This window comes from Gobius niger (genome assembly GCF_951799975.1).
Source record: "Gobius niger genome assembly, chromosome: 2".
NCBI lineage: Eukaryota > Metazoa > Chordata > Actinopteri > Gobiiformes > Gobiidae > Gobius > Gobius niger.
This window is the reverse complement of record NC_136853.1, coordinates 29,396,665-29,411,793: the sequence shown is the minus strand read 5'-3', so window position 1 is coordinate 29,411,793 and position 15,129 is coordinate 29,396,665. Positions and strand designations below refer to the sequence as shown.

General features: G+C 41.5%; 1 protein-coding gene across 1 annotated transcript in view; it reads left to right on the top strand.

Moving 5' to 3' along the window:
- Positions 1 to 3,573: 3,573 nt before the first annotated feature.
- The window catches only part of usp6nl (USP6 N-terminal like), a 40,872-nt gene continuing 29,316 nt past the window's right edge, over positions 3,574 to 15,129 (top strand). Inside the window, exons 1-2 of the mRNA XM_079582923.1 lie at positions 3,574 to 3,776; positions 7,738 to 7,835. Of these exons, the coding sequence (XP_079439049.1) occupies positions 7,832 to 7,835 (4 nt within the window). The 5' untranslated portion in view covers positions 3,574 to 3,776; positions 7,738 to 7,831. The remainder of the gene's footprint in view (positions 3,777 to 7,737; positions 7,836 to 15,129) is intronic.

Here is a 15,129-nt window from a genome sequence, read left to right as displayed (position 1 = left end):
AACGCAACAAGCAGAAATGGCTTGAAGGTCAGCAGCATAGCAACACATTCTTTCTTTCTTTTTTTTCCAATTTCACCGTATTCTTTTTTTTTTTACTCAGACATTTTACAAGGACTTGCTCTTTCACTGTGAGGTGTGATTAAAGGGTTTAAAAGCTTCTGAAATAGCTGTGTGCTTCCTCAAAACAAAGTAAATCAGGACAAAAAGCTGAACAATGATGAGGCTGATATTAGCCGTGTTGAAGTTCTACCAGCTTATTGGAGATTAAGAAACCCACAGGGAATTCTTCGTAATACGCTGATGAACATTTTTGTTTTGGTTTTCAGAATCTCGATAGAAGGACCTGAAAATCTGTGAATATTAAAAACAAGTTTCATTTAGTCATGATACTTGAAGGAGTAAAAAAAAAAAAAAAATCAACATAGATTAGTGTGTGTGTGTCTGAATATCAGGTTGTTTTGTTTGACTTAAATTGCCAGATTAGTATCAGTATCATAACAAACACATTCTACAACAGGAAGTATCTTGTGTGTGTGATTTTGGGACAAAATAATAACCAGATAATACAATTATAAAAATGTGGAGGGAACAAAAGTGTATTGTTCAAAATCTAAATCTGCATCACGTTTAAACGCTCACATTTCGGGGGGAAACTGGAGTAAAAGCTAATTTCCTCAATGTGGTTTTGAAGAGCTGTCGCATCCCAAATCGAGGCGGGTAATTAAATTATAGTGCTGATCAAAGGCTGCAGTGGAGCAGCTTTTCCTGACTGTACGTTCCTTCATCAGTTCCTCCTCAGCTCACTCTCTTTTGAAGAACCGAGGTGACTCATTCTCTTTTGTTATAGACGGGGGAAAAAATCAGAAATGCTATGCTTATGCAATTCCAGTGTTGGTTGGTGGAAGGTGAAGCCGCAATAATTAGAATTGTAAGAACATGAACAATGCAATTCGATGGTGTGAAGCATTGCTGCCCCCTTGTGTCTGAAAAAGGAACATGAACAGTCCATTATAGTCTATGGGTGCTTCTGATGGATGGCATTTTTGGGAGGACTTTCTTCCATTCAAAAGACACTGAAGAAGTCTGTGTTGATTTCATAATTGATATGGTAGCAGTATTTTTACATGACAGAATACTTTGGTACTTTGGTATAATGTGAAATATAGACTAAAAGAACCAACCAGTTTTAGGGGATTTGCTTCCCCTGGTGTCGATTGATTCTAGGGGAAACTATGAATGAAGTTTCCCCTAAGTTTCCCCATAAATGAAGAACAAATCCCCTAAAACTGTGTGAAACGCTTTGGGTGTCTTGTGAAAAGCGCTGTACAAATAAGCTTCTGTTCCATTCTAAGTGTAATACGTAAAGTTACGATTGTTTCACTGCTGCTGTAAGTGCTCACCTGCGAGCATGGGAAGGACCTTATCGAGGTAAGCAGCGGGTGACTCCATTTAACCTCCTGTAGCTTGTTATATCACTTTTTGCGTTCTCTAACATTCTACTTGCTCAAACACCAGCGGTGGGGACTGATGTTCAATTGGTTGCAGACAGCAGAAGCTCAATCAGCGGCTTAATAGACCATAAAATCAACATCGACACTCACTGTGGGGCAAAGTTAGACTCATGGCCCTCTCATAGCCCTCTTAACATGGTAACATGAAGCTTTATAGTAAAATAAAAACTCTGCTCTAACAAGGTAAGAGCTGCAGGGCTGTGTCACACTCCCATATCGGTCTGCCGCACTATACTGTTTCAGTCGCAGAGTTGGAAAGCAACAACTGATGTCCATGCATTTAGATTCACCTGCTATTTACCAAAGCACAAGTCCTTGACAGTTGATGGACATGTTCAATAAAGGAACACAGCGGACCACAAATGAATAAATCAATCACTTTGTGCAGAGAGGCGAGTGTCTAGTCACTAGACTGCTCAAATAAGAGCAAAGGTCTCTTATTGTTTTGCTTCCAGTTTAGTCATACACCAAAATGAGAAACTATTATTAGCACAAAATACATTTTAGTCTATGACCAAATTGGAAACTAAGTAGAAAAAAAAAAAAACTTTTGCTTCCACTTTGTTTTGCGCAACAACTCAAATAATCCACACATTAAAAAAAAATAATCAAACCAAATGTTTTTGAATTATGTAACCCTACCTGTACAGGGAATAATACAATTAAATATATGAAGAAAGGGAGTCGCAAAAATGCATGGAAAGCAACAGCACAATATTAAATACTTACAGAGGGAGCTCAATTGTTTGCTGGGTGGAGTTTCACTGGTGTTAACAGAAAGTGACCCGGAGGCACTCACACGTAAGGCCTGGATTTTTTACTTTCGTGTAGGCCTATTTAAAACAGTGCCATTGATGAGATAGAGCTGCAGCAGCTGCACTGACATTACAGACAAGGCCGTTTTACCGGGTAATTCATGCTTTGCAGAAAAACAATTTACAGCAAAATATTGATCCAATAGTGTTGCTCAAAGTACTTGATTTCATTATAGTAGCCTGTATAAGTTAAGTATTACTCCAATGCAGGTTAAAGTTGCTCAGTCAAATTATTAGGCTACTTAAAGTATTGTATGTATAAAGTACATAATAAGTATGCAAAGAACAAGTACAAGTCAGTTTACAAGTAAATGCTGCAAATCATCATTTTGTTTCCAGTAACACAACTGAGACGAACTTTCATTATTGCGACTGGTTTTCAAAATAAACAAAACCTCTGGCCACATTTACTTTTTACTTTAGAGCCTGTTTTAAATATAGTGGAGCATTTATCTTTCAAATGTAGTGGAGTAAAAGTAGTAAAACGTTCTCAACTAAAATGGTTACACTTTATTTCATACGATCACCATTACCAACAAAATATTGTACAATGTAATCTGCTTTGCAACAATCTGTAATAACTAGTACCTATGTAGTACACATTGTGTGTATTAGTACTTTGAAGGGACATTATGTCATATTACATTATGTACCTCAAAACTGCACATATTATTCCATTGTGTATGTAACCCATTGGTACAAGTTATGCACATTTTCTTACTTGGGCAGGTACAATGTATCACGGCTACAGTGTAAAATAAAGTGTTACCGTGATTAAATATGAGGGCCAATGCCATAGCAATATAGAATACAAAACTAATATAGAATACAACTCTTTATCATTGCTATTCTGTACTTTGAATGTTGAAAATTTCCGCACGGAAAAACGCTATGATTAAAACCCCTCCATAGCTATAGCTCTGTTCAATCCTTGAAAACGCTCCGCGCGTTTGACCAACAGAGGTCAGTCTAACATAGTGTAGGTGCACAGTGACTTGTATTGCACTGAAATGAGCTTTTATTGAAAGAGGAATGAAAATAGGTTATGTATATATTTCTAAATGCATCGGTAAATTGCCGTGCTACCTTGGTATAGCCTAATAATAGCCCAAATGAAAACCCAGCGTACATTAGGTTTCCCTCCTTTACAGTCTGGATGTGACGTTGTGGTGGATTTAATCATCCGTATGTTAATTAAAAGATTTGGTGGTCAGTCCTGGTCATTCAGCGGTGTGGGGAATAACCCGACATGCAGCGGCAGCAGCGGTGAGATCAGATGAGGCCGGCGGGCGGCGCATTATACCTGCCTAGGATCTCACGGCTTCTCCACGGAGTTTCACAAGTGCCCTGGACTTCCTGGTACAGGACCATGGACATTTTCTGCTCCTGTGTGGTCGGGGAAATACCAGTGGCCATGTAAACGAAAAGAAGCCGTCGAGCGAAGAGCAAGGTGAGTGTTTGTACTGTTGTTGGGGTTAGCGTGGTTCTCTAATGTTGGAGCAGGAGGGAACTTGTCGAGCTCATGAAAATTAATCTGTCAGTGCAACCAGCGTTTCTGCGGGGCTCAATGACGATGGGGCTCATAGCCGATCGCTTTCAAAGTAAAATGAAAACGTCTTCATTAGGATTTTTTGACTAAATTGAAGGTGTGCGGTGTGATATTCAAATAGATTTGCACTCATGACAGATGGTATGCTTGGTTTGATAACTGTAAACTTTGTGCCTATTTGTATTCACCGAGGCCTACCTAGCCATACACACAACAGTGCAGCTAGCCTTTTACGTTAGGTCAACTTCCGGTTTAGGTCTACACATTAAGAGCATCTGTTACAGCCCTTTTGAATGATATTTTTCGCCCGTGGGACTCGAACTTTCGACGCTGAGCCCGTAACAGTGTGAATAATAATAATAATAATAATAATAATAATAATAATAATAATAACAATTATTATTATTATTATTATTATTATTATTATTATTATTATTATTATTATTATTGTTATTTACTTGGACAACTTGTTTGGACTTTGGACTTCTGAAACTGAGTGCTGTTGTAGTAGGAGAGCAGAAGGACTTGCATCACCCATGTGAGCCCATGCCAAAGCCCCTCTTACCCACTGACCCTCACCACCCGCACAGGGCAGACAGGGCAGAGTCTGAATGGCCCCGATTGGTTGCAAAGACATGCCCCTCATTTTTATTAGCTTAACCAGCTGCTGTGTTTGTGTTTATGCGTGAGTTTACCAGTGTGAGGATGAAAATGTATTCAATGAAAAGAGCTATTTTTTTTTACTCATAACTCATAATTAGTTGTTTTCTTTACAATAACATTACCACGTGATACCATCATGTTTGATTAATAGGTTGGTCAAATTTGAGCAAGCTTTATGCTTTAGTTGCTCTTGGTTTGCGCGGCTAAGGACTGATGGCGCTCTTATTTTGAAACTGTCAAAGGGATGTTGTTTACATGATTTTCGGTTCGCTGACAAGTGGTCTCCCTTACAATCCTCCCTATCCCGTTTCAGGATAATGCGGCTTAATGTTGTCAGGGGCTTTGCCGTTTGAAAACACGGAGAATATGTTGCATGATTACTGCTGCTCAAACCGTTTGACATATGCAGTCCAAAACAAGTGTACAACCATGAATACAGGGTTTTTTTTTGTTTTCAGATCCCTCTGGTCTCCTCTCAGTCCGGATGTAATGAATGGACGAGTGTCAGCAAGCGTTAGACTATTTGCATTATCAGCTGTTATTTCAACCTATAGAGCTTTACTACTGAGATCTTCCAATTCTCTGACCAAAACAAGACCCAGCATGCTTCCCAACTAATGAACGGATTTTCCCATATTATGTTTTCTGTGCATTTGTTAACACTACTGTTAATCAGTGGTGGACTATTACATCAGTGATTAATAGGATGGCTCATAACTGTCATAACCATAATAGCAGATTTTGTGGCACTTTAACATGTTTGCAGTGTTACATTGATGTGGTTTATCAACAAATATACATAGCTATACATTTACGAAACTACAGCAGTATTAGTTGATGTCCAGCAAACGTTCTGTCAAAACAAAGTATTCCATTTTGAAAGTGATCAAGATGAGAGTGATCCATAAAGAGTCATGTCACTGAAACACATCAGTAGTAATAATACATTAGTGGGGCATTTGCATGTATTACAACTGCCAATAGATTAGTGGGTGTGGGCCGACAGTCTGTGGATCCAATCACTAGCAATGATAAGCTAAAGTCGTTTAATGCCTGAAGTGCTGAGTTTGCAGTGCTTTTGGAATGGTGGCTCAGAGACAGAAAGGAAATGGTAAAGCCCTGTTGTCATTGGGGTCAACAGCCACAAAATGAGTCCCATCTTGTCACCTCTCTCTCTCTCTCTCTCTCTCTCTCATGGTGACACTGGCAGAGAATCTCGGGAATTAACTAAATGGCACTACTAAAGCAACACATTTAGTGCATTTTTCTTCTTAAAAGGTCAGTTCACGTGCCAGTTTAAAAGGTGTCATGTCGCTTCTCAAATTCAAGCTTTTGTGTTGCTAAATGCCTGTAACTAAGCAACCGGAGTCAAGGTCTCTCTCATTTTCATCTCAGACTCCCTCCAAACTCCTGACGCGGTCTAGGACTAGGATTATCAGGACGTTTTTTTGTACAGCCACGTTACTAATATAACGATGAATCAAGAGAGAGTCTAATCAACATTTTGGGCCCGGAAGAAACTTGGTCATCGTGTTGCGACGTCACAATAAACCACCCAATAAAGCCTTCACGTGTGTTGGTGGGGATTGCAGTGTGGCACCTGTTTCTTCTTCTCCAGTACAAAAGGATGTGTGCCCACGCTGCAGCACTGTTCATTATTTGTCATCCTGTGTATGGGCAACTTTCTGCTGACCTGCGCTGGTTTCTCGCGCAGCCTGGGAGGATATTGGATCTCCGAGCATCTGCAGCAGTGGCACTCATAGAAACAAGCGGGAGGCTGCATTTCACCTGCTCCGTTTTCCTCCCCAGCCCTCGCTCAGCTTCCCAAATCTCCCACAGGCATCTGCAAATTGGTCAAATTACACCCCATTACTGCATACTGTCAAGGGATTACTGTTTTTTTTTATGTTGTGACTGAGCCATTAGGACCAGATGGAACAGAGACACAGAGGGCTAAAGCAACTCTATTCATCAATACCTTATGATTGCGGAAATAGCGGTCAACTATTTTTTTTAATCACTATTTGTTTGGTTTTATTGTTGAGACAGATCAGGAAACATTTTTTTCCATCAAAATGTTGTATTTGGAATGAAAAACATGTTTTGTCTGATCTATAGGAAAGGTGGGTTGGGTCACTTAAAGGAACAGGCCACCGTTTTTCCATGCTGAGGTATGTTCTTACCTGAGCTTAGACGAGTTGATGCGTACCTGTCTGGTCTTTACGCTTGCGCTCAGTCACTCAAAAAGACAAAAGATGTTGTTAGCATTTAGCCTATTCTCCTCTATGGGGCCAAAAGGGGGTGAAGTTAGAGACGATCAAGCTCTTCCACGTTTTCCCTATTTAAATACGGTTACGTGAGTACTTACATGATCCAAATATAGTTACACAAAATTAAACATGTCGATTTTCTAAGCGGATAAAAAGGGGAACTATATTGCAAGGCGTAATAACACGTCCACGCAGTAAAGTGAAGAAATTACTGTGCAGACGTTGAAGTGCTCCTTAAACTTGTGACCATATTTAAATATTTGAACGTGAAAGCACTTGGTAAGTATGCACACTCTACTGAACAATGGGCCTCAATCATGAACATCTTCTTAAGAAACTTCTTAATGAAGGCAGTGTCAGGAAACTGAGTCCTAATTTGGAATCCCATTGAATCCCAACTTGGAAGCGCGTGCGTGTGAGGACTAATTAGCATATGTCACCGCCAACCATATATTTATTATTATATGATATTTATTATTAGAATAATTGTACATGTTTTCTGGAATTAATTAAGATTTAATATGTACAAATATATATGACTCAGAATGTTGGGTTCCATCAGGAGCAGATCGTGAACCGAACTGGAGACTTTTTTTCTGCCTCCTGAGTGTTCTTAGCATTTGTTCTTACAGAGGAACGTTTTCAGCGTTTTGTGAATGCCAAAAATGTTCCGAAGAGGCGTTAAGAACAACTTTGTACATAAGAACGTGTCATGAAAAAGGCCTTTTGAGTAGATTCTTCTTCATCACGAGGCTTAAATATTCAGTAGAAACAGAATAATACTCATTTTAATTACCGCTGCACCACTGGGCCACCCCTAATTCTTGTCATTTAAAAAAATTGTATGAATCCAACTTGCTTTAACATTTTACTTGGATCGTGTGTGATGTCCATTTCTCTAATCTTATTGTGTTCTTTGTTCATTTTAGGTCATGAGTGCCTCTAGGAGATATCCAGTGGATTATTACCTCACCTGTCCAAAGCCCTGCCCCATCTGGGCCCAGCCTGGTGACCCACCACATCATGAGTGAGTAGAGCTGTTTATTGAAATATTTTTTTGTTCATTAATTTAGGATTTTTGCCACTGAAATATTTGTAAATCCAGACACATGGGTCACAAATTGTCAGTGTAAAGGCATTTTGCGTTACTCTATTTGCTCATCTGTTATTGATGAATTGACGGACAAGCTCCTCTGTCACCACAATGACTCCCCCAACACTGCTGACTGGCTCCAGCCCTCTCCCAGTGTTAGAAACATATGGAGCAGCGGAGCATGTGCCATAATCCTAGCACCTCATCAGTCATCAATCACTGTGTGTTTGGTGGGAGGGCTAGAGTGGGGGATATACGCTCCATCAGCATCAGCACCAGTACACCTGTGCTGCACCGCTGTGTGGCAGCAGGGCCATAATGGCACTGCATCACACACCAGCCATGTATGAGTCATCCAGGGAGGACACAGTGCACTATTCTCCACTAATGTCTCTCTTATTCTGTGTGCACTGTTCACATGAATCACTGTTCAATGTATCAAGTATTAAGAACGTAACTGACTATCACTTCAACTACACACATGTATTCCAGAATTAGGACTCCATATGAGATACGTAGATGAAAGAAGCGCAAATGACTTGGCTGCTGATCCACTTTTGCATGTGCTACCCGTTTGGTTAATGACTCCCTTAATGTACATCATTTTATCATACAAACTTTTATTTGTTTTTGATTTCACACAATTTGTTGTGGCCAGTCTATCAACCACTCATTTACCTCGGAGATGTGTCCTTGTTTTTATCCAGAGACCCAGCTAATGCTTGTGAACCCTTCCCCCTTCCCGTCTCCAAGTTGGGGCCCCTGTATTGCCATCCAGGCGACATAGTTCCACTGTGCAGTATTCGACTTATGGCTTCACAACGAGGACTTGTACCCTTCGCCACAAATTGACCAGTGTACTCAAAATCCAATAAATCCAAAACATTTTCTAACTTAAACACGGCTAATGAAAACATTTGCAGAAGGAAGAGTTTATTTTCTTCTTCTTGGGGTTTCTTTGATATCAGGCTTCCATGTTTGACAGGCATTTCTTGTGTACCTCAAACACGTCTTGTTTTCTTTTTGTTTAGTTCACTTCACAGATAAGAATTGAATGGAAGCCAGAATTTCCGGCAGCCTGGGTAGCGGTGTTAACTCCTCATGTGCTGACCTTATCAAGTGTGTGTGTGTGCAGATCTGTAGTAGAATCCTGCAGTGGGTTACCGAGGCAACCCAGCACATGTGAGGCTTTTACTGGAAGGTGATTGGATTAAGTGAGCTCTGGCCCAAGCCAGTGTTGAGAGGTTTAACCCTGATTTTTTTTTTTCTTTGTGTGCAGTGCCACCTGTGCGCAACCAGTGTGTCTCAACATAGACCATGCATAATTCTAATGCTCTTTTGTGAGTGGTAAAGATGGGACAAAGTGTGTGATTTACGGGAGCAGCAAGAGAAGGAAAAATCTTGTTTTTAGCTTGTTGTCCTTTTGACGCCCAAAGGTGCTTTGTCAGCATTAGCCTGTGAGAAGAGCCTTTATGTCCTCAATAATTTATCTTAACCTTTGAGAAACTAGTACCATCTCAACCACACACACACACACACACCTAAATACACATCTGCAAAGTTCAGTCACCTTGCCTCAATATTCTTTATGTGTGTGACACACAAAAGGCATTACACAAGACAAAAACAGTGTTATAGCAACACTTTTCTCCTACTGCCTGAAAGAGGTATCAGATGACTTTGCTCAACTGACAGAGAAAGCCCATTTTTGTGTGGTAATAGCAATGGGGTTCACGTCCTTACTGCTTTAGTGCAGCATATTCAGCTGTTTCAGAGTTCTGAGGATCTGTCATTTTGAAGAACAGCGCATAGACTCATGTCATACACGTTGGTACACATAGCTCTACGTCAAAACTATTTGAAGTGTGGGGTCGCTTAAGGTGTCAGGGCGTGTGGGCAGGGAGCTGTGGCCCTCTCTCTGACGTATGAAGCTTTGTGTTTCCGTGAGGAAACTGGTGGCAGTGGCGGCCTGCTGGACGGTGGACACTGGCCTTTAGGGTGTGGTGCTGATAATTACTCCCTTCAAAGCCTCAGCTCCTCTACATCTGCTCAACTCTGGCACAAAGTATCCACTGTCTGTGCAGTCAGCTGATCCAGCACAGGCAGGTCCAGGTTCAAACAATCTACTTTCCTACCCGTACAGAATGTGATGTCTGTTTGAAATGGGCAGTCTAGTCTTTGAGAAGTGTACTTTTCTTTAGGATTTCTTTGCTTGATGATGGCACCTCCATGGAAAAGATGGCACTTGATTGTGTATGAAATGGTCGTCTTACTTCACATGCACCAGAGCATTGGAGTATTTCTGTTGACTACTCGATGACTACTCAAAAGATTGGTATGTATGTTTGGAAATATCCCAGTATCTGCTTGTTGTTGGCAAACAGGTCAAACCACTTAGTATGCTTTATTTACCTGGTATGTCGCTATCCAAAAGCACAGTTTGATCTTGTATAGATTTTGTGTATTGAGATTTTCCAGATACTTTTGTTGATTTGACTAAATCATGTGTACCAGATCTGTGTTTGATCTGCTACTGAAGTGAAACGTCATGGCTCCTGTTGCAGAGACCTAATACCACACTGCTAAGGCATTATTATCACAGTTTTACAGGCAGGCACAAAACACTCATCAAATTCCCCAAACACCACTTAGTGTTCCTGTTACTGCAGCCTGTTCTACTCACTCTGCTCTTTGTAACGGCATAGTACAAAGAATACATAGCAACAAATGTTTCTTTTTTTATTATAACTTTGTCAGTAAGGGTTAGAAACAACAATGTGTGGGTCAAGTAATATTTTCTGTCCAAGAAAATTGCAAGAAATGTTGGCCAAACTGTGACTGTGGACACAAAATATCAAACAATTATGATTTATATTCCGTTAATGCTTTATGGGTTTTCAATATTTTTTTTAATCCACATGTCTCCCATATCCATCTCTTTGTTTCCCGGCCTCGGCTACTCACTGTGATGGTGGTGAGCGATCCCCTGCTTCCCATGTGCAGAGAGACAGTGGCACTGCTTGTTTTGAGTTATAGGAGTGGGTGTGGAGGTACGGTGGGGGGTGGGAGCTTTACAGGAAGGAAGGCTTGTTGGAATATGATTACATCTGTGTGTTAAAGGGAAGGGCAGCGGGAGGAAACGGAGCCACAGACCTTGCCCGGGAGGTATCATTGTGTAACTGTAGACAGCATATCTCAACCTGAGAGCGAGCAGTGGTTGGAGGTGGTCGGAGGATCCTTTGGCACAGATGTGTGCAGCTGCGGCCGCACTTCTGTCAGTCTTCTCCAGGGGTAACTGTGGCTATAGCATATTATAATGTTATAGTGTATTATTTTATGACTAAATATGGTTATTATAAAACACTGATTTTGATTATTTTTCACATTAACAATAAGTAATAAATGTGTTGAGCCCCCATGCCTCTTTGGCCACTCTTTAGCCGCCTGCTGCTGCTGCTGTGCAGGAGCTGACGTGGCTCTCTGATAAGCCCAGCTTCCTTGCAGCAGGATGATGGATGCCGGGGTAAACAAGTGTCCAGACTCTCTCTCCCTGATCCAGGGTCAGAGTGTGGAGGGGCTCAGACTGTTCCCTGTGACAAACATCTCGCTGTCTGTCAGCCTTGATGAACGGCTCTCACCTTATCGACCAATGTAACGCAGGATAGATCTGATGAACTGTGTGATGGATGTACATGTGTTTGTATGTGAGAGTTCATGAAGCTCCCAGATCTTGGACGTGTGTTTGTCAGATTTATAAGATGTGTCATTTCTTGCAGTGCATAAATGTACGTGCATATATTAGCCCTTACATAAGCAGTTACTATGGTCCCGGGTCCATGTTCCACCTTTGTATCAATGTCTATCATGTTGGCTCCTCCCTCAAGAGGTCATGGGAGAGGAGGTCTGAGCCACAATCCCAATCTGTCCACGGTCGGATAAAAACTGTTAAAGTTCTGTGATTTTGAAGAGATGTTCATTTTGACTAAATGGCCATTGAATAAGATATCACCAATTATTTCTGCTTTCATGAGATGGGTCATATAATAAGTTGTCAGTTGTCATGCCTCCAGAAGTGCAGCTGTTCTTCAGCAGCATATCTCATTGGGATTCAGCAGCAAGCCCCCTGGAAACCAAAATGCACTGGAGCACAACAGGGAGCATTAATCAATGTGCCAAGCAATCAGCACTAGGCTAATTCAATCATCTCTCAAACACAATGCAGCCATTAGGACAACAGAAGGGAGCCTGTGTCTTTGAAACCAAAACTAGGAATGCACGCTAATGGAAATGTTAACCGATACCAATAACAGATCATTTGGCCAATATTTATTTGATTTAGTGAGAAGAAACCAGTGTAACAGTCCTGCCCCACACGCGTATGGGCTTTTACAGTTACATTATCTAGCAATTGTGATTTGTCTCCGGGCCCGATCTTGTGCATCAAAACGGAGACGCTAGCGTGACATTTTGCGCTCAGTAGGAGCGCACTTTGTGATCTTGCCACTCCAGACTTAGCGCATTTAAGTGGGTGGAGACACAGATTTTCCTCCAACCAGATCGACTCCGCGTCCAGGAGAGTGGTTGTGTGGGGTGAACATGTGCTTTTGTTTTGCTTCGCGTTCACGCCAAGCGCGGGCGATCCGCGCCCACAGCGGACGCTGTAGCTCTTTTTCTCTCGAGACGTGAACATCGTTTAGCTCACGATGGGGTAAATAAAGTTTTTAGTTTGACCTGTGAGAGCCTAAGGCTTAAGAAAGAACGCAAGCCAGCGCAATGTAAACGAGGAAGTGAATGTCAGCCGTGTTTCCATCAGTGCAGTCACCTCCTCTTGTGACGCCCCCTCACTGGTGGCGGAGGCGAATGGCACACATAGCGCCGCGACTCGGAAAATAATTTGCCAAGAGCCTGCGCCGCCCCGTGTGCCGCCACAAGATATGGCCCTCCAAGTCACTCTACACATCTCAGAGCCTAATATCTTGTTTCAATTAATCATTCCTGTTCATATTATGCATATTCATTTATAGACGAAACACTGTTGACAAAGATGCAGAATATTTCACCTTTGACTGACTCTTGCATCGGGCTCATTGTGCATTTTCCAGAGTTGTATGGAAGAGAACACAATCTGCCCCGCACCAGACCGCTGCCCCCTCCTCACTCACACCGACCGGACCGATACCCCATCCTCCTCACTCACCCAAATCGGATCGCTTGTGTGATCATTGAAGCAAGAGTTCAACAGAGATTCACAGCCTGTGTCCTGCTGTCGTGCATCTGTGCTCCGTGTCAGTAAAACCCTCTCATTTTCGCCTCATGTTTCGGCAAATCTCACAGAAACTGTATGTTACTCTGCATTATTCTACTCTGATGAACTGGAGGCATGCAGAGGGCGTGTCGTGAGGAGGGGTTAGGGATGCAGTCAATCCTGGAAAAAATATGGTATCTGCTATCGTTTCCAAATATCGGATACAAACCAATATGGTCAATGCTGTACCTCATTTTCAAGCTCTGAACCTGCGTTAAAGCAGTGAAGCAAAGACACTTGCAGGCGTGCGTTTATAAATCAGAATATTTTTCCCTGGGTTTTGCTCGTGCGTAGTCATATACAAAGAATCTCGCGTACCGTTTTATAAATGAGACCCCCTGGATACCCGTCTTGCCCTTTCACCCTTTATAGGGCACGAATTGAAATACTTTTAAATAAATAATAATTTTATGTTCAGAGTGTTATTGGGGACATAACATAAGTGTATTTCTGTTGTAACATTTTGAAAAATCATTATCATGCAGAAAATCAATGTGAGCGAAGTTACTATATTTAGTTCCTTTCCCTTTAAGGGGGAAAAAAATATAAAGGTTTATATATAAAACATACAAAAAGTACTTTCAGGTCTCAGGGGATGCTGGAATTCAGGAGATTGTTTTGTGATATTGATGATATTGATGTTTGAATGATCACACCTGTCATAGGCAAGAGCTTTTGTAATGTGATAGTTGCAGGGGTCAGTCACCTCCAAAAGTATTTGCAATGTCTGTGCATTATTTGCTTTTGTCAAGAAAATACTGTATATGTAATAGATGCAAGAGGCATGTCCAAATATCGACAAAACTAATTCACATTATGTTTAGGCGTATGATCAAATATGGTGCCTGCCGTTCACTACGTCCTCCAAAACATATATATCATTACTTGGCACAATTATCCACCAATCAAATGTGTGAGTTTCATCAACTTACCATAGTTAGTGTTCAAGTTATGTAAAGAAATGTATCAGGAATTTAGCCAGACTTGGGTCTATTGAGAGCGCAACTGGTCTCTGCTGATTGGTCAAATGCTACAGTAGTAGAATCTGTGATGTAGCGTGGTCTCTTCTGATACTTTCTACCTTACTGATGTGCAGCAGGGAGGCCATATGTAAAGTGTGCGGAAATTACAAAAAATAGTCACTTGCTCTATTAAGGGTTAATGCTTTGTACAAAGGATGCGTAATGTGGGCAGCTCAAGGGATGAAACGATAGTGATAGTTTACCATTTCCAAAAACTCCTGCAGGGGCTTCACCGAAAAAGGAAAACACGGAAACTGCTTCGACCTTGGCAGGGAGTGGCAGTGCACCCTGCTGTGACACGCTGTGGAACTCAATCTCCGAAAGTCCAAACTGACACTTAGCCACGTTCACAAACACCCCGTGTTCAGTGAGGCGCATGGGCCGAAACGTCTGCGCTGCACATTTCTGGCCAAGCGGCGATCTGAAAAAGTCAAACAGTCCAAAAGGAGGGGTGGCAGTGGTTATTTGAGCGAGCACCAGACTTTTCCTGACCAAAGAAGCATGACTCGTGACTCAAACAGACAGTAAACGCCACCCCCAGCCAATTCGATGCATCATCATGTTTATTTCTTTTCTCTTAGTAGAATGTAAAAAATTTCATCTGAAACTCTGAAATACTTGAGGAGAATTGACCTTGCATTACTGTGGAAGAAATGGAGGCTGCATTGCAAAGCTACTGCAGCTCTGGCACCAGAGCATAGCAACATCTGCCTCAAAGCTATTCCTGTATATCTGTTAATTGTGAATCTCAGCATGCAGTGTGTTATTAAATACTAATACAAGGGCACGTCTAGTATGCAAAGTGTGGCATGAGCCCATGCTTATAAGTGTTTTAAATGAGCTTCCTTTATGTACAATATGAATGCATTCTGTGGTACCGCCGATCCGAATGCTGCACCGT